The 24,888-nt window shown below is 60.6% G+C and overlaps 1 protein-coding gene across 3 annotated transcripts; it reads left to right on the forward strand.

Annotated features, from left to right (window-relative positions):
- Positions 1 to 1,571: 1,571 nt before the first annotated feature.
- Sema6b (semaphorin 6B) lies at positions 1,572 to 21,047 on the forward strand. 3 transcript variants are annotated; one of them, XM_090340711.1, is made up of 17 exons: positions 1,572 to 1,707; positions 9,845 to 9,993; positions 10,155 to 10,278; positions 11,246 to 11,306; positions 11,461 to 11,523; positions 11,778 to 11,879; positions 12,172 to 12,262; positions 12,699 to 12,818; positions 14,493 to 14,581; positions 15,659 to 15,876; positions 16,405 to 16,536; positions 16,665 to 16,814; positions 17,220 to 17,402; positions 17,486 to 17,635; positions 18,081 to 18,158; positions 18,260 to 18,318; positions 19,247 to 21,047. In XM_090340711.1, the coding sequence occupies exons 2-17, from the start codon at positions 9,873 to 9,875 to the stop codon at positions 20,170 to 20,172; spliced, it is 2,667 nt and encodes an 888-aa protein (XP_090196837.1). In that variant the 5' UTR covers positions 1,572 to 1,707; positions 9,845 to 9,872; the 3' UTR covers positions 20,173 to 21,047. The 3 variants fall into 3 exon arrangements, with proteins under 3 accessions (XP_090196837.1, XP_090196819.1, XP_090196829.1); XM_090340693.1 differs by lacking the exon at positions 1,572 to 1,707 and adding an exon at positions 8,025 to 8,483; XM_090340703.1 differs by lacking the exon at positions 1,572 to 1,707 and adding an exon at positions 8,440 to 8,506.
- The last annotated feature ends 3,841 nt before the right edge of the window (positions 21,048 to 24,888 follow it).

The raw sequence follows: 24,888 nt of genomic DNA on the forward strand, positions 1-24,888 counted from the left end.
GGAATTCCCAGGCCGCAGCCCGGACGGAGGGAGGAAGCCCCCTCCACCCCCCCCCCGCCCAGAGGGGAAACTGAGGCGGCGCCGGACCAGCCCCCCACCCCCACCGGGCCCAGAGGGGGCAGCGCGCGGCGGGGGTCACACAGCGGGGCCCGCGGGGACCCCAGGACCGCGGACACCAGGCCCGCCGCCCCCCTCCCCGATCCCGGCCCCGGCCCGGGTCCCCCGGCCCCCTTCTCTAACCCGGGCCCGCAGCCCCGGCCCCGTTAGGAAGGTGTCGGCCGCCGCGGGCGCCCGCAAAACCCGGAGTGGATGGCGCCTGGGGCCGGAGCCGGGCGCGAGCGAGCGGCTGCCCCCTCCCTCCCCGTCCGCCCCCTCGGGGCCCGCCGCGAACTTCCGTGACCCCAGTGCAGGGCGGCGGGGGTCGCCGGCCTGACCCCGCCGGGCCCCAGACCGTGAATGCGCCTTTCACAGCCCGGCCCGGGCCGGACGCGGGGCGGGGGCCTGGCCGGGCCTGGCCGGGCCTCCCTGTAGCGCGCGGGAGGCCCCGCCAACCGTCCTCGCGCGCCCGGGTCCCCCATCACCACGGCGCCCAGCCCGCGGGACCCCACGCCGGCCCGGCCCCGGCCCCGCCGGCTGCAGAACGGCCTGGCGGGGTCGAGTGGCCCCTGGGGGCACCCGAGGGGCCGGGCGCCCCATCCTGGCCTCTCCGTCCCGGGCTGGCCTCAGTTTCCCCGGTGGTAGTCCCCGGTGATGGGAATCCAGGTGGAGGCGGGGCCGGGGGGCGGGGCCCGAGTTCCAGTCCTGACACGGCGTCCCGCGTGGGCGCCGGCGTCCCCGGCCCGCCTCAGTCGCGCCGCGAGCCCGGGCGGCCCGAGCACCCGCTGCACGCTGCAGCCGGCGGAGGAGCCCGGCGGGCGCGCTGCCCGACGCGGGAGACGTCGGTCCACGGCCACGACCGCGGGGAGACAGGGGGAACTGAGGCACGGGGCCTCGCCGCTGTCATAACGTCCCGAAAGCGTCTGTGTGCTGGGGTCGAGTTTGACGGTAGAGACGGAGAGGAGGCCGGGGACACAGACAGACGTCGGCCTGGCGGCCTCTCCGCCCGCGGGTGACCTTGGACGGGGGCGCTGACTGCGCGTGCCTCAGTTTCCCCCCACGCCCAGCAGGCGTGCGAAGGGGGCGGGGTGTGGATGGACCGACGGCCTCATTTATGTGGGGACACCAGGCCGTGCGGGTGGGAGGAGGGGGTCCCGACATCTCCACCCCAGGCTCCCCTCGCTTGAGATGGGTTGCAGGTTTGGAGGAGGGGGGGGGCCGAGCCCGGGGGCGGGGCGCGGTGACCCCGGGGGCGGGGCGCGGTGACCCCCGCGGGCTCGGCCCCGCCCCACGCGCGCCGCCCCCCCCCCCCCCCGCCGGCCCCGCTCCAGGATCCGCTCCGCGCTCCGAGCCGGGTCTTGCTGGTCTCCGGCGGGCGCGGCGGGGGCGGCGGGGCCGGAGCGGCGCGGAGCGGAGCGGCGGCCGCGCGGCGGCGGAGATGCGGCGGCGACGCGGCCCGGGCCCGGCCTCGGCGCTGCGACCCCGGAGCCGACGCCCGCGCGGGGGCCCGGGCTGAGCCCCGCCGCCCGGGGATGCCGGGCTGAGTCGCCCGGGACGCGCCGGGGACCGGACAGGTGCGCGCGGCCCCCGCCTCCTCCGCGCGGCCCCGAGGTGAGCGCACGGAGTCCGGGGCCCGGATGCGGGGCGCGGGGCGCGGGGCTCGAGGGCCGCGGGGTCTGGGGTCCGGGACCCGGGGTGCGCGGCGGTGGCCGGCCGGGCCCGGCACCGGGAGGGGCGCACTGCGGCCGCGGGGGGAGCGCGGGGCGCGGCGGCCCGGGGCTCCGGGGAGGAGCCGGGGCTTTCGGGGGGTCGCCTCCGGGAGTGGGGCGCCGGGGGTCCCGGGCACGGCCTCGGGACGGGGCGCGCGGCTGGGGCCCGGGGTGTCGGGGCCTCCGCGGGCCGCACGCCCCGGTGGGGTGCAGGCGCGGGTTGGGGGGCCGAGGCGCGGGGACGGGGCTCGGGCCCGGGCGGGGGTCCGGCGCGGTGGGGGGCGGGTCCGGCGGCTCGGGGCGCCCCGGGAAGGTGTCGGGGTTCCCCCCACCCCCGCCGCGCCCGGACCCGCGCCCGGGCCGCCGCCAGCTCCGCCGAGCCCGGACCGTGGCGAGTGCGGGCCGGCGGTGACGGGGGAGGCCGCGGCGGGCGGGGCCCGGGTCCCCCGCCGCACTGGGGTCCGCGGGTCCGGGGGGGCCCCCAAGAGCTGACAAAGGGGACAAAGAAAACCTCCCCGCGCGCCGGGCCGGGTGGGGGCGCGGAGTGGGGCCCCCGCCGCCGCCGCCGCGCTGATTGGTCACGGGGCGGGGGTCACGTGGCGCCCCCCACCCGTTCCCCGCCTGGGGCGCCGCGAACCGAACCCCCCACCCCGGGCCCGCGGCCGAGCCCGAGCCGGAGCTGCGGTCGGAGCCCGGGGGCGGCGGGAGGGACGCGCGCAGGCCCCCGGCCCATCCCAGCCCGGACCCCGCGAGGCCGGCCTCCCCCCGCCCGGGGCCGGCCTCGGGGACCCCCGGACCGCGGCTGGGGGGCGCTTTGGGGGTCTGGACTGCAGGGGGAGGGCGCAGGTGGATTTGGGCCTAGAGGATGGAACGGGCCCTGCACCCACCGCTCTGTGTTTTTCTGGGTCCCCTCGGCGTCGCCAGGCCTCGGGAATAAAGGTGCGGTATCCCCCCCGGGGTCCCCCGGGGCCGACCCCCGTCTCCCCGAGCCCGGTGGGCCCCGTCCCTCTCTGAGGAGCTTCAGGATGCAGGCCTGCGGGGAGGGCGCCGGCCTGGGGGTCCGGGGTGCGCCGGCGTGGAGGGAGGCTGTGGATGTTGAGTCGACACCTGCGTGGGACCGAGAGAATAAACACATGAATTCCACTGGGCACGGGAAGCCGGCCCGTCTCCAAGAGCAGCAGGGGAAACTGAGGCCCAGCGGAGCAAGGTGGGGGGGCAGGGTGGAGAGGGGACCCCGTGCATGGCCTCAAAGCCTGTAACACCCCTGTGCACCGCCCCTAAGGCCCCCCAGCCCCTCCTGACTGGCATCCGGATGGGGCTGTGTGAGCTGGACCCAGCGGACGCCCTCTCTGTGTGGCCTGCTGGGTGCAGGCTAGCTAGGGGTCTCCAGGGCGTGACAGCCCCGTGTCCCTGCTCACCTGCCTCTGCCCAGCCTGGCCGGGCACACATATACACAGCCACCTGCTCTGCGGTGAGGCCGTCCAGGGCCCCCCGTCCTGTCCCCCAGCCAGCGGGCACAGAAGGTTCTGGAGGGGAAGGGTGGCTCTGGCTCACAGCAGGAGTTGCTGGGCTCCTGGGCCTGGAAGATAACAATCAAACTCTGCCCTTGGAAAAGGTGACCCTGACGTCAGCCAGAGGGACAGGTGAGCTGGTCCCCCGGGACAGAGCCGGCGCTGGTCACCGCTGGTCTTCTGGGAAGGAGGGTGTCCTGAGGTGACCCTGGGGTGTGGCCCTGTCCCCTGATGCCAGAGATGGGGAGGTGGGTGAAGAGACTCTGAGCCAAGAGGAAGCAGGGAAGGCTGCCTGGAAGAGGCCTATGAGAGGAGGGGAGGAGAGGCCCCCAAATAGAGTCCAAAAGCCCAGTGGAGGCCTTGAGTGCTAAGCTGACCATCAAGCTTCATCCCCACAGAAGGTTCCTGAGCAGGAGAGGATGGGTGATGTTTCAGACCTGGGAGTAGCTGGAGGTGGTGGGGAAAGCTGGACTCTGACTCATGGATCCGAGAAGGGGCATGGAGAAAGGGGCATTGCAACTAGGGCAAGGGCAGATGTATAGGAGTTGGCCAGGAGACAAAACATGTCTCTAGGCCAAGGATTCAGAGTTCCTGTGGCAGCTAATCCAGAGTATGAGCCTGAGAGCTGTCCTAGCATGTGGTCAGAATTCACCCTGGCGCTCTCTCCATGCCTCGGTGTCCCCATCTGATGTAAACAGTTGCGTTAGATTCGGTTCTTCCCTGGTCAGATTCACAGCCAGGTGAGGACAGCACAGACCTTAGAAGTAAAGGAGAGTATCAGAAGTGACTGGTGAGGAGCAGGTGTTGTGGCTCAAGTTGGTAGAGTGTTGGCTAATGAGCAAAAGGGGCAGCAGGTACCAAGTTTGAGTGCTGGTCTTGGACCTAGGGAAGAAGAGAAAAGAAGTGACTCTGTGGCTGGAAGGTGGGGGTGTCCCTGAGGAGGGAGGGGACAGCAGTGCCGGGAGATGGAACTGAACAGAAAGAACCAGTGCCCCACACATGGGGCCGCAGCCTGTACAAAGGCCCTGGGGCAGGACGGAGTCTGCCGAACGAGAGGAGCAACAAGGAGGCCTGAGTAACCAGAGCAGAGGGCAGAGGAGGCCGGGCCGGGCCAGGCTGGGCCGGGCAGAACCCTGGGAGCTGCAGGAGGACTCAGGGTTTGATCCTGCGGGACGTGGGAGCCTTGGAGGGCAGTGGGCAGAGGAGGGAGGGACTGGACTCAGCGCTCACGGGCGCCCTCTGGCGTCCACGGGAAGGACAGCCGGGGGTGTGTGGGAGCTAGGGACCAGGTGGGCGATGCTGAGGGCCAGCCAGGCAGAGGAGGGGAGAGAGAGTGGTTTTTGGAACCACATGGCCTGGTTCAAATCCCAGCCAGGCCACTTCGTGCCAGTGAACCACCTGCCCAGCCTGAGCCTTCTTCCCTTCCCCCGACAGCGCTCAGAACAGCTTCGTCCCCATCTGTCTCCCTCCCTCCCTCCCTCCCTCCCTCCCTCCCTGCCTCCCTCCCTCCCTGCCTCCTGCTGGCTCTGGCTCTGTCTCTCTCAGTTGAGAACACACAGTAGGTGCTCTGTAAGTGCTGGGCTTCTGACCCAGGCAGAGAGTTATTGATTTTGCCAGTCGTGGGGTTTGAACTCTGGGCCTGGGTGCTGTCCCTGAGCTCCTCAGCTCAAGGCTACCTACCGCCTGCTACCTGAGCCACAGCCCCACCTCCGGCTTTCTGGTGATTCCGTGGAGATAAGAGTCTCACATTCTTTAGTGCAGAGCTGGCTTTGAACCTCCATCCTCAGAGCTCAGCCTCCTGAGCAGCTAGGATGGCAGGCGTGAGCCACCGCGCCTGGCTCTGGCACCTATTTGTTCAACACCACTGTACTCTGGGTACCGTTCGGCGATGTTTGCTGAGCAGCTACTGTGTGCCTGCACCCCCATGGGCTGGGGTCTACCATTGCAGGGACCCCCCCAGCCCCCTGCTGTCATGGGTGGGGCCCAGGGCCCCCCCCTCCCAAGTTCCTAGACAGCCCTGCTGGTTGCAGGGCCTGGGAGGCAGCTGGAGGCGGCGGTTGTAAGTGGAGCCGTAACCAGACCTGGCCTGCCGCGGCCACTCGATCTCCCCCCTGCCCCTCCCCGGGGACGCCAGGCCTTGTGCGGAGCTGGAGGGACAGGGAGCACTCAGCCCAGCCAGGGTCACCAGCGGCCCAGAGAGGGTGCAGTGTCATCCCCAGGTCACACAGCAAGGTTGTGAGCCCGGGGCTATGGGAGAGAGGAGCTGGGACTCTGGCTTGGATCTCTAGAGCTCAAGAAGGGCTCATCACACCAGCAGATGGGTGTGTGTCCGTGGGTTTCGGGTCCAGGAGCCAGAGCTGGACACTGCAGGGCCAGTGAGGGTGGTGAGTGTATGGGGAGCTGAGGAAGGCACATGCCTGGGGTACCCCAGGGAGACAGTCAGTCAAGGAAGGCTTCCTGGAGGAGGTGCCTCCTACTGTGGCTTCCAAAGCGGAGGGAGGTGAGTGAGGCTTGGTGGATGGGGTGTGGCTGGCCAGAGTGAGGATGATGGACATTTCCAGCCTGGAGGCAGCCTTGAACACTGAGAGGAGACATCTCCCTCCCTCCCTCCCTCCTTTCCTTCCTTCCTGTGCTGGTCCTGGGGCTTGAACTCATGGCCTGAGTGCTGTCCCCGAGCTCTTTTGCTCGAGGCTAGAACTTTTCTGCTTGAGCCTCTGGCTTTTTAGTGGTTCGCTGGAGATTAGAATCTCACTGACTGTTTCCTGCCCAGGCTGGCTTTGAACTGCTGGCTCAGAGCTCAGCCTCCTGAGTAGGTAGGATTGATCGCAGGTGTGAGCCTCTGCCGCCTAGCTTGGGCTTGCTTGTTTGTTGAGATAGGTTTTACGAACATTTTGCCCAGGCTGACCTTGAACCACCATCCTCCAATCTCCAACCCCCAAGTAGCAGGCATAGCCACCATGCCCTACTCGGGGCCCTGGCTCTCTGACCTGTCTCTGTGTCCCCAGCCACCAGAGGATTGGTGAGGTAAACTGAGGCTGGCTCAGTGGATGGATCTGCACAGGCATGGCCCAGACTGCTCCCCCCAAAGCATGTAGGATTTACTTGTGCCTCAGGGCACATGGCTCCCCAGCAGTGGGGAAGTGCCTCAGTTTCCCTGACCGCCCAGAGCCCCTGCCTCTTGAATGCTCAGGGAAACCAGTTGATTTGGTTATTCCAGTGCTTGGTATACAGTCAGGGTTGCATAAGTGTGTACTCTAGTTTTTGTAAGCATGGATTGAGTGCCTCCTGTCTGCAGGACCCTCTTGAGGTGTGGGAGGGGGGTGACAGAGACAGACGAGACTCCTCATGCCCTCCCCAGGGCTGCACGGAGGAGCCTTTGGTGGGGACAGCCAAGGTGGGGACAGAGGGCAGGAGGGTGGTTTTGGGGGACCCTGAAGCGGGCAGTGGAGCCACAAGTCTCAACCCACAGGGACTCTGCTCCCTGCAGACCCCAGCGGCTGCGTGGGGACACATGTGGCTGTCACAGTTTGGGGGACTCCTGACACGGGGTGGGGTATGGAGGTCAGGGACAGAGCCTGGTGCTCTGCAGCCCGCTGGGAGAGACGCCCCCCAGCTGGTTCAGGGTGGGGGGGGTCAGCAGGTGACTTCCATGTGGGGGAGGGGCCCTGACACAGGGAGAAGCTGGGTGGCTGCGCTGGGCCAGGTGTGCGGGGCCCCTCCCTGGAGGCCAGCTCAGCTGTGGACCCCAGGCCAGCTCCAGGGGACCGGACGTTCTGTACCGCAGGTCCCACAGGCTTCGTTCAGCAGTCCCATCCTCTGCAGGGACCACGGCTCCCAAATCCAGGCCTCGGTTTCCCCACCTGCAAAATGGGTTTCCAGCTTCCCCAGGTCCTTCTGTGCCCCGTCTCCTGCCTCAGATGCTAACAGACAGGTCTCATTCCCATTGACAGGGGAAACTGAGGCCCAGAGAAAGAGAAAGATCTGTCTTGAGTCACACTGCCCAGACGTGACAGAGTCGGGATTTGAACTCTCACCGCTTGGCTCTGGAGCGAATCCCCTGGTGTAGTTTTAGCTTGAGATGAGTGTCAGTTGACCCCAGCACTTGGGAGGTTGAAGCAGGAGGATCAGCAGTTGTAGGGGAACCCCCCCCCCCCCGAGACTGAGGCCTTGCCCACCATCCTCAGCCAGCGCTGGTCACTGAGGGCAGAGTGGAGGCACGCGCTGTGCAGGGAGTGGAACCCAGCCCGTGGCCTCGGCACGCTGGAATACTCTGCAGCCATGAAAAGGAAGGAAGCCCACCACTCACTCCACCATGCTTCCCAGTGGCACGCAGGCACGTGACTGCATCAGAGCAGAGGAGGGGTGGGAGGAGGGGTGGCGGGGCAGAGAAGGGACAGGAATTCACACTGGACAGAGGCAGCTCTTAGTGTGGGAGGTGGAAGGAAGGTTCTGGAAGCAGAGAGTTGGGGACAGCCTTACAACCAGGCAGACATGTGGGCTTCTTCTGGGCCACGCTCTCCCACGCCATTCAGATGGTCACTGGGGCTGGGGGTCCATCTGTGTTGTCACAAAGTAGAGAGAAGATGCAAGGGGGTGACAAGCATTTGGGGGGGCACAGACACAGTCCCCCCCCTCAGGGCAGGCTGCTGGCAGGTCAGAGGTCAGCCTCACTGTGTGCCAGGCAAAGTGTGGGGCTGGGGAGGGGCCAGGGAAGGAAGCCACGTAAGGAAAGCCCAGGACACGTGGATTCCGGTCTCTCTGATCACAAATCCCGGAAGCCGGGGTCACGGAGAGGAAAGCCAGGCGGGCCACAAGGGTCTTCCTGTTTTGGGTCCTGACTATAGAAAATCAACTCACCCCCCCCTGGGGGCAGAGGCTGTACCCCAAGCTTCAGCCACAAGGCCAGGGCAGCATGGGGGAGCCATCCCTGCTGATCAAATGGGGAAACTGAGGCCGTCGATTTGCTGGAGACTTCCCAGGGCAAGGAGGCTGCTGAGATTTTGACGTGGATGCCCCCCCCCCACCCCAGTCTTGGAGAGGGAACGAATCCCCTTTCCGGATAGGGAGGGGGGCACTGACCAAGGCTTTCCAGGCCGGGAAGGCTGGACATCAGAGGTGCAGCCACGGCCCTTGGAATGGGAGCAGGAGAAAGCAGACGCCCACAGAGGTAGCGGGGTGTCCACCTCAGAGGTACCCAAGCTGGGACAGAGGGGGGCCAGGACTGGGGAAGGCAGTCGCTTGTACCACGCTACCCAGACCCTGGTTATGTTACCTTTACCGCAGGTCTGGTTGACTACAAAAATGCCAAGAGCCTGGTCCAATTTGATCCTTGTTGTTAGTGCCAGAATGCAGGACCTCTCCCTTACTTGACTTTCCTGCTTAGGGCTGGTGCTCTGCCACTTGAGCCATGCCTCCAGCCCAGCATCTTACGGGTCAATTGAGAGATAGGGAGTCTCTGACTTTTCTGCTTGGGCTGGCTTTGAACTACCATCCTCCAGATTTCAGCCCGAGTAGCCAAGATTACAGGCATGAGCCACACATGTCTGGCTGATTATTTTATTTTCCAGTATTGGGGAGGGAGGGGATCAAGCCTAGGTCTTTAACACATGCCAGGCATGTGGGCACCATCCTTCCTGGCCTGGTAGATCTTTGTATGTTCTTTCTTTCTTTCTTCTTTCCTCTTTTTCTTTTCTTTTCTTTTTTGTCAGTCATGGGCCTTGAATTCTGGTCCTGGGTGCTGTCCCTGAGCTCTTCAGCTCAAGGCTATCGCCCTACCCCTTGAACTACAGTGCCACTTCGGTTTTCTAGTGGTTAATTGGAGATAAGAGTCACTGGTTTTTAGTACCCAGGCTGGCTTTGAACCTCAGTCCTCAGATCTCAGCCTCCTGAGTAGCTAGGATTACAGGTGTGAGCCACCACACTGGGCTGTATGTTGTGTTGAGTTTGAATTTCTTTTTTTTTTTTTTTTTGGACAGTCCTGGGCTTGAGCTCAGGGCCTGAGCACTGTCCTTGGACTTTCTCAAGGCCAGAGCTCTACCACTTGAGCCTCAGCACCACTTCCGGCTTTTTTCTATGTAGGTGGTACCGAGGAATCGAACCTGGGTCTTCATGCATGCTAGGCAAGCACTTTAACCACTAGGCCAAACTCCCGGTCCCAGAGTTTGAATTTCTTAAATGCATGTTTTTGGTTGTTTTCTGTTACCATCAGTCATTATCTTTATTAGTTTTTAATTACCTAATGCATTTTCCTTTGAAGCTGTTTCCTGGGCCCTTTTCTCATGTGCGATCTTAAAGTTGTTCCATTAATTAAATAAGCGCTGGGTGCTGTGGTTGTTATTATTATTATTATTATCATCATATTGGCCATCAGTTTGGTTTTCAATTCCCTCCCACGTGGGGAGGAGAACCGGGCCCTGGCGCGCGCTCCCTCTACTGGCCATGCCAGGGACTGCAGGTGCCCTGCTCACCACCCCCTCCCTTCCTCTCCCCTCCCTCCTCTGTCCCCTTCCTGCCCCTCCCCACCCCCAGGTGTCACTCAGCTCCCCTGGCCCTCGCCATGCGGACCCCGCGAGCGCCCCCTCCCTTCCTGGCCCTGCTGCTCCTGCTGCTGCTCTTGGGAGGCGCCCACGGCCTCTTCCCTGAGGAGCCTCCGCCACTCAGCGTGGCCCCCCGGGATTGTGAGTTGTTTGTGGTCCGATGGGGCAGGGGTTGAGGTGGGGGTGGAGGTCGGATCCTGGGGGGTGAGAGGGTCTTGTTTCCATGCTGGCCTCATACCTCCCCTAGAAATGGCACTGACCTCAGCTCACCCCCCCACATCTCTTCTCTCCTCCTCTTCCAGATCTGAGCCACTACCCCGTCTTCGTGGGCAGCGGGCCTGGGCGCCTGACCCCCACCGAGGGCGCTGAGGACCTCAACATCCAGCGGGTGCTGCGAGTGAACAGGACACTGTTTATTGGGGACAGGTGTGGGGGACCTGGGATGCCCCGAGAGTGAGATTTGGGGTGCTGCATGCATGTGGTTGGAACGTGGAGGGTGCTGGGTGCCTACTGAGCTTGCATGTTAGGTGACCACTCTACCACTAGGCCAAACTCCTGGCTCCCTAAATGATCTGTTTTCCAGTTCAGGGAAATGGTAGGCAAAGGCCCTGGAGCAGGAGGGGACCTGACATATTGGAAGAATGCAGAGGGGGAGCAGGGAGGGGAGGGTTGGGCAGGGTGTGGGGGCTGCAGGGAGGATTTGGGCTTTGACCCTGAGTGGGGTGGGAGCCGTGGAGGACTGCGGGCAGAAGAGGGAGGGACTGGACTCAGTGTCCACGGGCGCCCTCTGGTGTCTGCTGTGGGAGTGAAGAGCTGGAAGGGTCTGGGTTCGTTGCCAGGCAGCATTCACAGTACTGGCCTGCAGGTTGGACCCAGGGGGAGAAAGAAAGAGGGATTTGGGGTTCCTCCTGCCCTGTGTGGTCTGAGCCTCTGCATGAACAGGGAGGGATCTCCTCGGCAAGGTGGGAGCCTGGGGACGCGCAGGTTTGGGGAAGAGGTCAGGGGAAGCTAGCTGGACGCCGGGTCCGCAGGCTCCAGATTTTAGGTTTGTGGGTGGTAGGCTGAGCGCAGAGCTGGGCGAGTGGATGGACCGGTGCAGGTGGGCATAGTCCCCGAGAGGCAGGCAAGAAGCCAGGCAGGCACGGGGTGTGCAGGAGAGGGGTGACCAGGTGATGACCAGCTGATGAAACGCTCAGGGAGGGTACAGGGAGGATGGAGATGGGACTGACCGAATGCAGGGATGGAGAGGGGAGGGAAGAGCAGGGTGCCAGCCCCCTCGGGGGGCGCACCCCCAAGTGCATGTCAGCAGGCAGTAGCCCTAGCCCCAAGCCCCGGCGGAGATGGAATGGGGCATGGGGGAGCCCCACCCCGCTCACTGCGCCCCCCCCCACAGGGACAACTTGTACCGGGTGGAGCTGGAGCCCCCCACTTCCACGGAGCTGCGGTACCAGCGGGTGAGGACAGGGCGCAGGCTGGCGGGACACAGGACCTGGAGCTCCAGAGAAGCTAGGGGAGGGGCGCCCTGGTGGAGTCAGCCGGGCCCAGAAGGGGGATCTCAGGGCTCGGGAAGACTTGACACCCCCCGTCAGGAGCTCTCTTTGCCTACAGAAGCTGACCTGGCGCTCCAACCCTAACGACATTGACGTGTGCAGGATGAAGGGCAAGCAGGAGGTGAGTGGGGCCTGCCTCAGCCACACCCAACCTGCGCCTTGACCACGCCCCAATTAGAGGCAGCAGGCCACGCCCACGCACCGCCGGCCACGCCCACGCCACGCCCACCTTCGGTGGCCAGGCCTCCCCATGGCCCGCCTGGCTGTCTTCTCCTGAAGCCCCAAGTCCATCCGGGTTCCGTCCTCTGCCATAGCCACGCCCACCGGCACAGGCCACACCCACACCCTTGCTCTCCTGTCCCCTCCACACCCCAGGGCGAGTGTCGGAACTTCGTGAAGGTGCTGCTGCTGCGGGATGAGTCCACGCTATTCGTGTGCGGCTCCAACGCCTTCAACCCCGTGTGCGCCAATTACAGTGTGAGTCTGCACGCGTGCGCACGCGTGTGCCACAGTCGCCTCCTCCAGGATACATTCCTGGATCTGCCCCTGCGCAGAGGCCAGTGCTGTCCAAAAGGAAGCCCTTTGGGGCTCAGGGACTCCCGAGCAGCTAGTCATAGGACTGACCAGGATTGACTACAAGTGACTGGACAAAGTCACACTGTCATCCAAGTGGAAGCGGGACTCCCCCGCAGGAGTGGGAAAGCCTGGGAAGCTGGGAGGTTCCAGGCAGGGCCAGGAGAGTGGTCACTCAGACCCCGTCCTCCTGCAGATGGACACACTGCAGCCGCTCGGGGACAACATCAGCGGCATGGCCCGCTGCCCCTATGACCCCAAGCATGCCAATGTCGCCCTCTTCTCAGGTGAGTGTTCCCCCAACACACACCCCCAAATGGTCAGCCTGGCCTGGGGCAAGGCCTAGCCCAGCTGGAGAGCTGACTCACTCAACAGACTGCGGGGTGATCAGTTCCCCAGCTGTGGAATGGAACCCGATGAGGTGTCCAGGCGTGGATAAGAGGTGGGATGTGATTGGGTGACTAGGGCCAGTCTGGAGTCAGTAATTGAACCTGGGATACAGGCTCAGCTGGGCTCGGACTCATCCTGTAATGAGACCTTACCAGAGCTCAGCCTATCAAGGCAGAGCTGGGTGTGATACTCATCCTGAATCAGGATTAGGGTTCCCATGGTGCCTGGCTCAGCCTGGAACCAGGAGCACCCCCGGGGAGGAGCTGGGTCCGGAAGGCTCTTATCCACCCTGCTCTGCCCCTCTGCTGCCTCCCCTCCCTCCCCCAAATCCAGATGGAATGCTTTTCTCAGCCACGGTGACCGACTTCCTAGCCATTGACGCTGTCATCTACCGCAGCCTCGGCGACCGGCCCACCCTGCGCACTGTAAAACACGACTCCAAGTGGTTCAAAGGTGAGGCTGGGAAGGCTGGAGCCTCAGACAAGACACCCAGAGGTGCTGCGGAGAGGACACTCCCCTCAGCTTCACAACTGCTGGCCTTTTTAAAAATTACTATTGAGCCAAAAAGTTGGCCTGGTGGTAGAGTGAATGGGCAAAAATCCGGGTTCAATTCCTCGGTATCACATACATAGAAAAAGTCAGAAGTGGTGCTGTGGCTCAAGTGGTAGAGCTCTAGTCTTGAGAAAAACCAAGGACAGTGCTCAGGCCCTGAGTTCAAGCCAGGACTGGCAAATATATACATACATATATAAGTATATATATATATATATATATATATATATATATATATATTAAGTCAGGTGCAAGTGACTCACACCTGTAATCCTAGCTACTCAGGAGGCTGAGATCTGAAGATCATAGTTCAAAGCCAGCCCAGGCACTAAAGAACATGAGACTCTTTTTTTTTTTTTTTGGACAGTCCTGGGCTTGAGCTCAGGGCCTGAGCACTGTCCTTGGACTTTCTCAAGGCTAGAGCTCTACCACTTGAGCCTCAGCACCACTTCTGGCTTTTTTCTATGTATGTGGTACCGAGGAATCGAACCCGGGTCTTCATGCATGCTAGGCAAGCACTTTAACCACTAGGCCAAACTCCCGGCCCCAGAACATGAGACTCTTATCTCCAATTAACCACTAGGAAATGGGAAATGGGCTGTGGCTCCAGGGGTACGTTGGTGTCCTTAAGCTGAAGAGCTCAGGGACAGTGCCCAGGCCCAGAGTTCAAGCCCCATAAGAGACCAAAAATAAATAAAGTACATTTCTTTCTGGACAGCGTGGACAGTGCCACCCCTTCCTTTGCTCTTTCCCAGTTTCTCCCTCCCGTCCCCATCTACAAGTTGTAGAGTGCCACTGTTGTATTTGTTTACCCTTTGTCCTTCCATCCATTTCTGTGCCTCCCCTTACCTTCCCATGACAGATAAATGAACAAACAAGACAAAAACAAAGCTGGATGCTGCTTCCTCATGTTTATAATCCTAGCTCCTTGCAAGGCAGAGATGTGAGGATCATGGTTCTAAGCCAGCCCTGGCAGAAACGTCTTAGAGACCCTTATCTTCAGTTAATCACCAAAAGGCCACAAGTGGAGCTGTGGCTCAAGTGGTAGAGCACTAAGCAAAAAGAGGAGCTCAGGAACACCATCCAGGCCCTGAGTCTGGCAAAAAGAGGAAACAGTGAGCAAGACAGAGACAAAGACACAGAGAGATAGGAAATGGCCAATTAATTTAATTTAGCAAATAGAAATTTCTTTCCCCCCCTTTTTTGGGGGGGCCAGATCTGTGGCTTGATGAATTCAAAGCCTGGGCACTGTCCCTGAACTCTTCAGCTCAAGGTAGCGCTCTACCACTTGAGCCACAGCACCACTTCCCAGCTTTTTACTGTTAAGTTTATTGGAGATTGCAATCTCATGGACTTTGCTGCCAGGGCCCGCTTCAAGCCTCGATCCTCAGATCTCAGCCTCTTAAGTAGCGAGGATTACAGGCCTGAGCCATGAGCACCTGGCAAAATGAACAAACTGAATTTCATATTCTAGAAGAGCCAGCCTAGCTCCCCCTTCCATCATAAGAGTACCCCCAGGCTGTGTTGACACCCCCGAGCCCTGTGATGCCAGGCCGGTTCTCACCTCTCCCACAGAGCCCTATTTTGTGCATGCAGTAGAGTGGGGCAGCCACGTCTACTTCTTCTTCCGGGAAATCGCCATGGAGTTTAACTACCTGGAGAAGGTGAGTCTGCTTCCCCAGCAGCCAGAGAGTGCCCAGCTCCTGCCCGTGCCCTCCAGCCAGGCCCAGCCGCTGCCCAGCTCCTGTCCAATCACCCAGTCTCTGACCACTGTCCTCCCAGCTTCCCATCACCCTCTCACCTCCTTACCTCTGTTCTAGCACCCACAGGTCCATCCACTCCTCCATCATCCCACCTTCATCCACCTAAAACCCACGCTAACCAGTCCACTCATATCACGTCCACCCATCTACCCATCCATCCATATGCCCACCCATCCATCCATCCATCACCCTCCAGCCACCCATCTGTCCATCCATCTTGTCCATCCATGCACCCATCATCCATCTGTCATTCACTCATCTACCCACCCATCTATCTGTCCATCCAGCCATCCAATCATCTACCTATCCATCCAGCCATCCAGCCATCTACCCACCCACCTATCCATCTAGCCATCCATCCATCCATCTGTCCACCCACCCATTCAACCATATACCCATCCATTCATTCATCCATCATCCATCCATCCATCCATCCATCCACTTATCCATCCACTTATCCATCCATCCATCCATCCATCCATCCACTTATCCATCCACTTATCCATCCATACATCCATCCATACATCCAACCATCTACCCATCCACTCATCCATCAATCCATCCATCAATCCAAGTATCTACCCATCTACTCATCCATCTATCCATCCATCAATCCAACCATCTACCCATTCACTCATCCATCATCCACCCACCCACCTCCTTTCTCATTGTTCTTTGTTATCCTCCCTCCTCAGATACTACCTCCCTCCACCCCATATGCTGTCTCCCCCACCTCACTCTCATCACTCCACCCCATCTGTCCCTCAGTCCATCAGCCATGGATGCACAGATGTTCATTTACCACTCCTGGAACCTTGCCCTGCTCACCTCCCTTGTTTGGTGTTTCAGTTTCCCTGAATGTGCAATGGAGATATGGCTGTCCCTTGGGCTTTGGAAAGGTCACCCAGCCCGTGTGGTGGGCAGTGTGGCCTGTGACACTCAAGCCTCAGGTTGCCCTCTGACCCCCATCCTGGCCAGGTGGTAGTGTCCCGCGTGGCCCGAGTGTGCAAGAACGATGTGGGGGGCTCCCCACGTGTGCTAGAGAAGCAATGGACGTCCTTCCTGAAGGCACGGCTCAACTGCTCAGTGCCAGGAGACTCCCACTTCTACTTCAACGTGCTGCAGGCCGTGACGGGCGTGGTCAGCCTGGGGGGCCGGCCTGTCATCCTCGCTGTCTTCTCTACCCCCAGCAACAGGTCAGCTACAAGGGGTGGAGACTCTCTAAGTTCCTTTGGTCAGAAGTAGACAGGCAGGTGGGACTTCGTCCTCAGGGAAAGGGGGACTTCCAGAAGGGCAGGGCTTGTGAGTGTGGGATGCAGGAGAGAGAAGAGCATGTGCAAAGGTCTTGAGGCTGAGTCTGGGGAGGCAACTGGTGGGGCAGGAGTGGGGTGGGGCATGGTGGCAGTAGGGGTCAGTCAAGCCGTGGGAAAGAGCTGGATTGTGTCCCGAGGGAGCTGAGGGGAGCAAGGTGCAGGAGAAGGACAAAGGGTTGTATTTTTAGAACATGCCCTGATAAATGGGTTTATGAGACAACTAGCCATCAGAGGCTGGACATTCAAACGTGGGTGCCTGACGTGGGGACGGCTCCAGGGAAGCTGACAGGGCAGCTGACAGGAGGAACAAGGAGATACCTTTGGTGCAGAGAAGGGAACACCTGGCAGGCAACCCTGAGGTCAGGAGCCAGGGCACTGTCCCCCCACAAGCTGACCTCCGAACCCCCACAGCATCCCGGGCTCGGCGGTCTGTGCCTTTGACATGACGCAGGTGGCCGCGGTGTTTGAAGGCCGCTTCCGCGAGCAGAAGTCCCCAGAATCCATCTGGACGCCGGTGCCAGAAGATCAGGTGCCCAGGCCGAGGTGAGGGCCTGGTCCCCGGCGGCGTCCAGCCCCTTATAAAGATGGGGAGACAGGGTCCCCTCCGGGGCTGGAGGCGGGTGCCCCGGGTCCAGAGCTCATCTATGGGGTCCCCCGCCCCACCACCCCAGGCCCGGCTGCTGCGCGGCGCCCGGCTCGCAGTACAACGCGTCCAGCGCGCTGCCGGACGACATCCTCAACTTCGTCAAGACGCACCCGCTGATGGACGAGGCGGTGCCTTCGCTGGGCCACGCCCCCTGGATCGTGCGGACTCTGATGCGGTCAGCGCGGGGGCGGGGCCTGCGGGGGCGGGGCCTGGGTACGGGGCGGGGCCTGCCTGAGGGACCAGCCTTAGCCTGGGCACTGCATCTAAGCAAGGATAGGGAAGGTGCTGTGTGAGCTGGGGAGGGGAGAGGGGGGAGGGAGCCTTGTCTGACTGTGGAGGGGCCTTTTCTAGACCACGCCCCCGTACCCTGTGTTAGAGCTGGTGAACTTTCTAGTGGGGCTCACCTTTCGGGGCTCCCCATGTTTGGCACGTAGGTGTGTGTGCACACAGGAGCATTGGTGTGCCCAGCCCATGTGCATTCGTGTAACCACGCAGGGGGAGATTCGGGGTGTCCCAGGAAGCTTGAGATAGTGGAAAGGCAAACCTGACACCCCTTTCCTGCCCCTCTCCCCTCCTGCAGGCATCCTCTAACCCGAGTGGCTGTGGATGTGAGCGCCGGCCCCTGGGGCAACCAGACTGTGGTCTTCTTGGGCTCCGAGGTAGGCACTGTCCTCAAGTTCCTCGTCAGGCCCAACGCCAGCCTCTCGGGGACAGCAGGACCCAGTGTCTTGCTGGAGGAGTTTGAGACCTACCGGCCTGACAGGTGAGGCCCAGGCACAGGGGGAGAGGGTGGCCCCGCAGGTAGAGAGTGGCCAGGGCTCACTCCTCCCTGCCTGACATGCCCAGGTGTGGACGTCCAGGCAGCAGTGGAGAGACGGGGCAGCGCCTGCTGAGCCTGGAGCTGGACACAGCCTCGGGAGCCCTGCTGGCGGCCTTTCCTCGATGCGTGGTGCGAGTGCCTGTAGCCCGCTGCCAGCAATACTCAGGGTGCATGAAGTGAGTGCTCCCCTTCACCAGCTAGGGGAAGACACAGGTCAAGTCAAAGGCTGATTCACTGAGGGAATCAACTAGGCAGAGGGCATAACCTGGGCAAAGGCCCTGAGGCAGGATGGAGGAACCACTTGAAGGCCTATGTGGCTGGAGTAGACGAAGCTAGGGCGTAGTGGGGAAAGCGGGGTACGGAGGGAGTGGGGCAGGTTGTGCACCACCCGTGGGCCACAAGGTACACTTGGACTTTGAAGGAGGTGGAAGTCCTAGGCTGTGGGAAGAGGGACTCTGCTCATGAGCACCCTCTAGAGGCCCATTGTGGGAGAACAGGCTGTGGGAGTGAGTAGGAAGTGGGGGTGGGCTGGAAGCTGCTTCCAGCTCTGTCGGTGGTCAGGCCAAGGCCGTGGAATTCCAGCCAGTGGGGCCTCTGGGTGATTATTGATGGCTCCTCTAGGAACTGCATCGGCAGCCAGGACCCCTACTGTGGATGGGCCCCGGATGGCTCCTGCATTTTCCTCAGTCCAGGAACCAGGTACAGAAGAAGAGGGGAGCCATCTGAACCCTGACCCCCCCCCCAGGCTCTCCACCCTGCTGGGTGAGGGCCTCTGCTGACTGTTCTTCTGTCTCTCTTAGAGCCACCTTTGAGCAGGATGTGTCCGGGGCCAGCACATCAGGTTTAGGAGATTGTACAGGTGAGTGGGGGGGGGAGGGGAGATGATGCTAGACTGGTCCCATGCTGCAGGTGTGGAGGAGCAGTCTCCATTCAGCTTCCAGGGTCCCACTTGTAGAGGAAGGGGCAGATTCCAAAATGCAAAGAGACACTGAGAAGCAAAGAATAGGGACAGAGAGGGAAAAATGGACAGACTCCCAAAGGGACCAGAGGCACTGTTAGGCAGAAAGAAGACTGCCTTTGAATAGACGGTCACGCAGAAGCGAGGCTCAGTGCTAGGGCTCCTGCTTCAGATGTGCGAAGCCCCAGAGTTCCAATCTCAGCACTGAAAATAATTTAAAAGAAGGCCAGGCGTGGTGGCTTACACCTGTAATCCACTACTTAGGAGGTGGAGGTTGGGGCGATCTTGGTTCAGAGCCAGCTGAGGCAAACCTTTCTGGAGACCCACAACCCAACTAATAAGCCAAGGTGCATCGATTCCAATCAGCCATCCCAGGAGGCAGCAGGAGGAGGAAATTATCCAGCATAACCCTCAGGCAAAAGTGCCAGGACCCTATGGGAAAAGGGATGAGAGCACAAGGAGTCCAGGGTTTGGATCCGGCGGTAGGGGGCGTGGCTCAGAAGATAGAGCCAGACGCAAGATCTAGGGGGCGTGGCTCAGGTTGTGGGCGTGGCTCAGAAAGCCAGGCACACGATCGGGGCGTGGCTCGGGTGATGGGCGTGGCTGAAGCGGTAGGGGGCGTGGCTAAGAAGATAGAATTAGGTGCAAGATCTAGGGGGCGTGGCTCGCGTGGTGGGCGTGGCGGGAACGGTATGGGCGTGGCTCAGGTAGGGGTGTGGGCCGTGTTTAGGGAGCCAGACACAAGTGAGAAGGCCACGCAGTAGCGGGAGGGCGGGGCGGGACCAGAGCCCTCCTCCACGCTCCGCTCCCCTCCCCCGCCCTCCCGCAGGACTGCTGCGCGCCAGCCTGTCGGAGGAGCGCGCGGGCCTTGTGTCGGTGAACCTGCTGGTGACGTCGTCGGTGGCGGCGTTCGTGGTGGGCGCCGTGGTGTCGGGCTTCAGCGTGGGCTGGTTCGTGGGGCTGCGCGAGCGGCGCGAGCTGGCGCGGCGTAAGGACAAGGAGGCCATCCTGGCGCACGGCGGCGGCGAGGCGGTGCTGAGCGTGAGCCGCCTGGGCGAGCGGCGGGCGGCGGGCGGCGGGGGCCGCGGCGGGGCCGGCGGAGGGCCGGGGGTGCCCCCGGAGGCCCTGCTGGCGCCCCTCATGCAGAACGGCTGGGCCAAGGCCACGCTGCTGCAGGGGGGGCCGCACGACCTGGACACCGGGCTGCTGCCCACGCCCGAGCAGACGCCGCTGCCGCAGAAGCGCCTGCCCGCCCCGCACCCTCACGCGCACCCGCACGCGCTGGGGCCCCGCGCCTGGGACCTGGCCCACCCCCTGCTCCCCGCCTCCGCCTCGTCCTCGCTGCTGCTGCTGGCCCCGGCCCGGGCCCCCGAGCAGCCCCCCGCGCCCGCCGAGCCGGGCCCCGACGGCCGCCTGGGCGGCCCCCGGTCGGGGCGCGCGTCCCACGGGGGCGACTTCCCGCTCACGCCGCACCCCAGCCCGGACCGCCGGCGGGTGGTGTCGGCGCCCACCGGGCCCTTGGACCCAGCCTCGGTCGGCGACGGCCTGGCGCGGCCCTGGAGCCCCCCGCCCACGGGCAGCCTGCGGAGACCCGCGGGGCCCCCCGCCGCCGCCCTGCGCCGCACGCACACGTTCAACAGCGGCGAGGGCCGGCCCGGGGACCGCCACCGCCGCGCGCACGCGCGGCCCAGCACGGACCTGGCCCACCTCCTCCCCTATGGGGCGGGGGACCGGACTGCGCCCCCCGTGCCCTAGGCGGGGCCGCCCACCCCCGTGCCTCGGCGGTGCCAACCCGGGAGCGGGACGGGGCGCCCGGCGGCCCGGCCACGCGCAAGCACAACGCCGCCGCCCCTTCCCCGTCCCGGGGCCGGCGGGGCGCGAGGCCGCATCCGGGACTGGAGCCGCCCCGGCCCGCCCCGCCCCGCCCTGCGCGGAGATTGCGGTTTCTTTTGCATTTTTGTAACTAATTGCACAACTCCGTTCTCGGGGTGGCGGCCGGGGACCTCGGTGTGGGGCGGCGAGCGGGGCACAGCTGCAGACCCGAGCCCCCCCCACTCCCGCCAGGTCCCCCCCACTCCCGGCCCCCTCCGGCCCTGCGTGTGTGGGTGTGTGTGTGCGTGTGCATGCTGTGTCGTGTGCAAGGGGCCGAGGGAGGCGTGCGTGCAGCCCCTGCGGAGGCCGCGTGGTGGCTGAAGTGTGAGCGTGATGACCCTAGCTGGGGAGGGGGCCCCCCAGCATTGGCTGAGCCGATACTGGGGCTTCCGGAGAGCCTGGGGCTTCTGAGGTGCCGGATTGGAGTTTGAACATCCCTCCTCCCCCCCAACCCCCGCTTTTGCAGAGGAAAGGAGGGGGCAGGCCGGGGGTTCAGGGGGGAAGTGGAAGGGGGCCTGCAAGATGTCACACTCCGCGTTCAAGGGCTGGTGGAGGGGTGGGGAGCTGAGGGGTACTGGGGAGACTGGGCGGCCCCGGTGATCACAGGCCCCTGGGTGGTAGATGAGTCCCCACCGCCCACCCCCTTTGTGACCTCAGCCGGCCGTGCATGCCACGTGGCCGCCCAGCCCTGGGTCCTATCCTGGGAGTTTGCCCCCCACCCCCTCCCCATCAATAAAACTCTGTTTACAACCACCGGCCCCAAGACTCTGCCTCTGCTCTGTTGCCTGAGGGGTGGGTGGAGATGTGGAGAGGCCGTGACACCCTCAGGGAGCTGAGGTCTGAGGATCAAGGTTCAAAGCCGGCCTGGGCAGAAATGTGCCAGACACTTTTATCTCCCGTTTAACCAGTCAGAAGTGGAACTGTGCTCAAGTGGTAGAGTGCCAGCCTTGAGGTGAAAAACTAGGGGAGCATTCCCTAGCTCTGAATTGAAGCCACATCCTGGGTTTGATTCCCAGTACCAAAAGGGAAAAGACAAAACTGAAAATCTAGGGAACTGGTTGCCAGGTGTGGGACTGCTGGTGTATACCTAGAAGGCACTACAGGCGCTGGGCAGGGAAGAGCCCCGAGTCTACACAAACACATAACTTTTTTTTTTTTTTTGCCAGTCCTGGGGTTTGAACTCAGGGCCTGGGCACTGGCCTTGGGCTTTCTCAAGGCTAGAGCTCTACCACTTGAGCCACAGCACCATTTTTGGCTTAATCTATGTATGTGGTGCTGAGGAATCCAACCCAGGTCTTCGTGCAGGCTAGGCAAGCACTCGACCACTAGGCCAAACTCCCAATACCTTAAAAAAAAAAAAGAGTAAATTAAAATTGATTTGAATGTCAGCTGTGGCAATGTTCACCCTGGAAGTCCAGCACCTGCGAGGCTGAAGCAGGAGGATCAAGAGTTCTAGGCCAACTCAGGCTGCCTGCTGCTCCTCATCTCAAAAGCAAACCAAAAGGCCCGGTTCCAGCAGCTCACTCGGGTCACCCTAGCAATTTGGGAAATAAAGTAGGAGGATGGAGGTTCCAGACCAGCCAAAGCATAAAAGTCCACAGAAGCCCCTTCTCAGCCCGTACCTGGGTATGGTGGGGACACCCAGGTCATCCTGGCTAAGACCAGTAAGCCTAAAATAGCCTGATCACAGTCCAAGGATGTGCCAGAGCAGAGTGAAACCCTGTCTTGAAAAGTAGCCACATTGAAAGCTCACACCTGTTTTCCTAGCTACTCAGGAGGCTGAGATCTGAGGATGGCAGATCAAAGCCAGTCCGGGCAAAAAAATTCCTCTTATCACCACTTAACTACCAGAAAGCTGAAAGTGGAGCTGTGGCTCAAAGTGGCAGTGAAAAAAATCTAGCTTGAGTTAAAAAAAAAAAAAAAAAAAAAACAGGGACAGCGCCCAGGATTTGAGTTCAAGCTCTACCACCAATCAAAACAAGAAGATAGGGCCGTGAAGTTTGGCCTAGTGCTTGTCTAGCATGCAGGAAGACCTGGGTTTGATTCCTTGGTACCACATACATAGATAAAGCTAGAAGTGGTGCTGTGTGGTTCAAGTGGTAAAGTGCTAGCTTTGAGAAATCCCAAGGACAATGCTCAGGCCCTGAGTTCAAGCCCCAGGATTAACACCCCCCCCTAAAAAAAAGGAGATGGAAAAAAAAGGGAATTGGAGGGACAGGTCATGTGGTAAAGTACCTGCCTAGTGAGAGCGAAGCCCTGAGTTCAATCCCCCTAAAAACCAAAAAAAAAAATGGATCTCACAAATTTCTCCATTCCATCATCAGCATTAAGAAAACAGGAAAAGCCTGGAGCCAGATGTCTCACAGCTGTCATCCGAGTCACTCAGGAGGCTGCGACCTGAAGACCAGCTCGAAACTAGCCCAGGCAGGAAAGCCCCTAGGAGACTCTTATCTCCAGTTAACCACCAGAAAACCAGAACTGGCACGGTGGCTCAAATGGTAGAGTGCTAGCTTTGAGGACAAAAGCTCAGAACAGTGCCCAGGACCTGAGTTCTAGCCCCACAACCAACAAACTAAATAAATTACATTTAAAAAAAGAAAGAAAAACTTGAGTTGTTGATTTGTACAACATTTTCTTTTTGCTAGTCCTGGGCTTGAACTCCAGGCCTGAGCACTGTCCTTGGGCTTTCTCAAGGCTAGAGCTCTACCACTTGAGCCTCAGCACCACTTCTTGCTTTTTCTGTGTATGTGATACGGAGGGAATCAAACCCAGGGCTTTGTGCATGCTAGGGGAGCATTCTACCACTAGGTCACTAGGTCATGCTCCCGGCCTATGACAAAAAAAATTAAGAGCTGGGTGTTGGTGGCTCATGCCTGTAATACTAGCTAATTCAGGAGAATGGGATCTGAGGATCTCAGTGCAAACTCAATCTGGAGAGGAAAGTCTTTGAGACTTATCTTCAATTAACCAGCAAAAAGCCAGAAGTGGAGTTGTAGATCAAATGGTAGAGTGAGAGGTTTTTTTTGGGGGGGGGAGGGGCAGGAGGCTGGAGTGGGCAAACTAAACCAAGAGTAAGAGTCCAAAGCCTGTGCAAGGGGTCTGGGGCCTACCCCACAGAGGTGAGTGTGAGGAGAAACAGCTTTACAAATGAGCAAAGGGACTTTTCTTGTTTGCTTGCTTTCTTTCTTTTTTGATTGTGAGAAATTAGATATAATAAAATGTGACATTTTCTTGTTTTTAGGCACAGGGTCCTGCAGCATGGACTTGTATTCACATTGTTGTACAAGGATCTTCCAAAACATTCCCCAACCCAAATCTCTCCTTCGCCACAGTCCAGTTCTCCCTGGAACAAGAGCCACAGGAAGCTGTGGGGTGGTAAGGCAGTAGGTGTGTGTTCAGATTGCAGTGGAGAAGTGGTTTGGGTGTTGGGCTGCATTTCTCAACCCTTTCCTCCCAGCCAATGTTTATTCAATCCTCTGCAGGCCTGCCTAGGGCTGTGACATGACATACAAAGGATCACAGTTTGAAAAGCTGACCCAGGGCCAGGATCACAGCCTGGTGGTAGTGTTTCTCTACCATGCAGGAAGCCCTGGGTTCAATTCCTCAGTGCCACATACACAGCAAAAGCTGGGCGTGCTGCTGTGGCTCAAGTGTAGAGTGCTAGCCTTGAGCAAAAGAAGCTCAGGCTCTGCGTGTCCCCAGTACTAACCAAAAAGAAAAAAGGAAAACAAAAGCTAGCCCAGGTGGAAAAGTCTATGATGAAGCTCCACATCTCTAAAATAATCAACAAAATGTGGCCCTGGTGGCTCTCACCAGCAATTCAGGAGACTGAGGTCTGAAGATGGGACTTCAAAGCCAGCCACAGGCCCGATCAGTCTGGGAGATTCTGATCTCCAGCTAACCAGCAAAAAGCCAGAAGTGGAGCTATGGCTCAGTAGCAGAGCAGAAAAGGTCAGGGACAGCAGACAAACCCTAAGTTCAAACTCCAGTAGTAGCATAGAAAAAGGAAAAAGAAAAAAAAAAGCAGCACCAGTGGTTCATGTCTATAGTCCTGGCTAACTGGGGGCTGAGATCGCAGGGCTTCATGCATGCTAGACAAGCACTCTGCCACTAAGCCACATTCCCAGCCCAAGAGGTTCCCCCCCCACCCCCTGTTCCAGTTTATTAGAAAGATCTGGCACATAGAGGGGCCGGGAGTTTGGCCTACTGGTAGAGGACTTGCCTTGCTAGCACGGAGACCCGGGTTCGATTCCCAGGTACTATATACATAGAAAAAAGCCAGAAGTGGTGCTGAGGCCCAAGTGGCAGAGCTCTAGCCTTGAGAAAGTCCAAGGACAGTGCTCAGGCCCTGAGCTCAAGCCCAGGACTGGCAAAAAAAAAAAAAAGAAAAAAGAAAAGAAAAAGAAAAATCTGGCACATAGAATCATAAAAAATGTTGAAGTGACGCTGTGGCTCAAAGCAGATTAAGCTCCTTAACAGCCCAGGCTGTGAAAAGAAAGAAAAAAAGAAACAAGCTATTTGTAGCTCAGCATTGTGGTTCATACCTGTAATCTCAGATAATCGGGAGGTGGAGAGCTGGAAGATTTCTGTCCAATGTGG

The sequence above is a fragment of the Megascapheus bottae genome, chromosome 1, assembly GCF_031878675.1.
Source record: "Megascapheus bottae isolate mThoBot1 chromosome 1, mThoBot2.hap1, whole genome shotgun sequence".
Classification (NCBI taxonomy): Eukaryota; Metazoa; Chordata; class Mammalia; order Rodentia; family Geomyidae; genus Megascapheus; species Megascapheus bottae.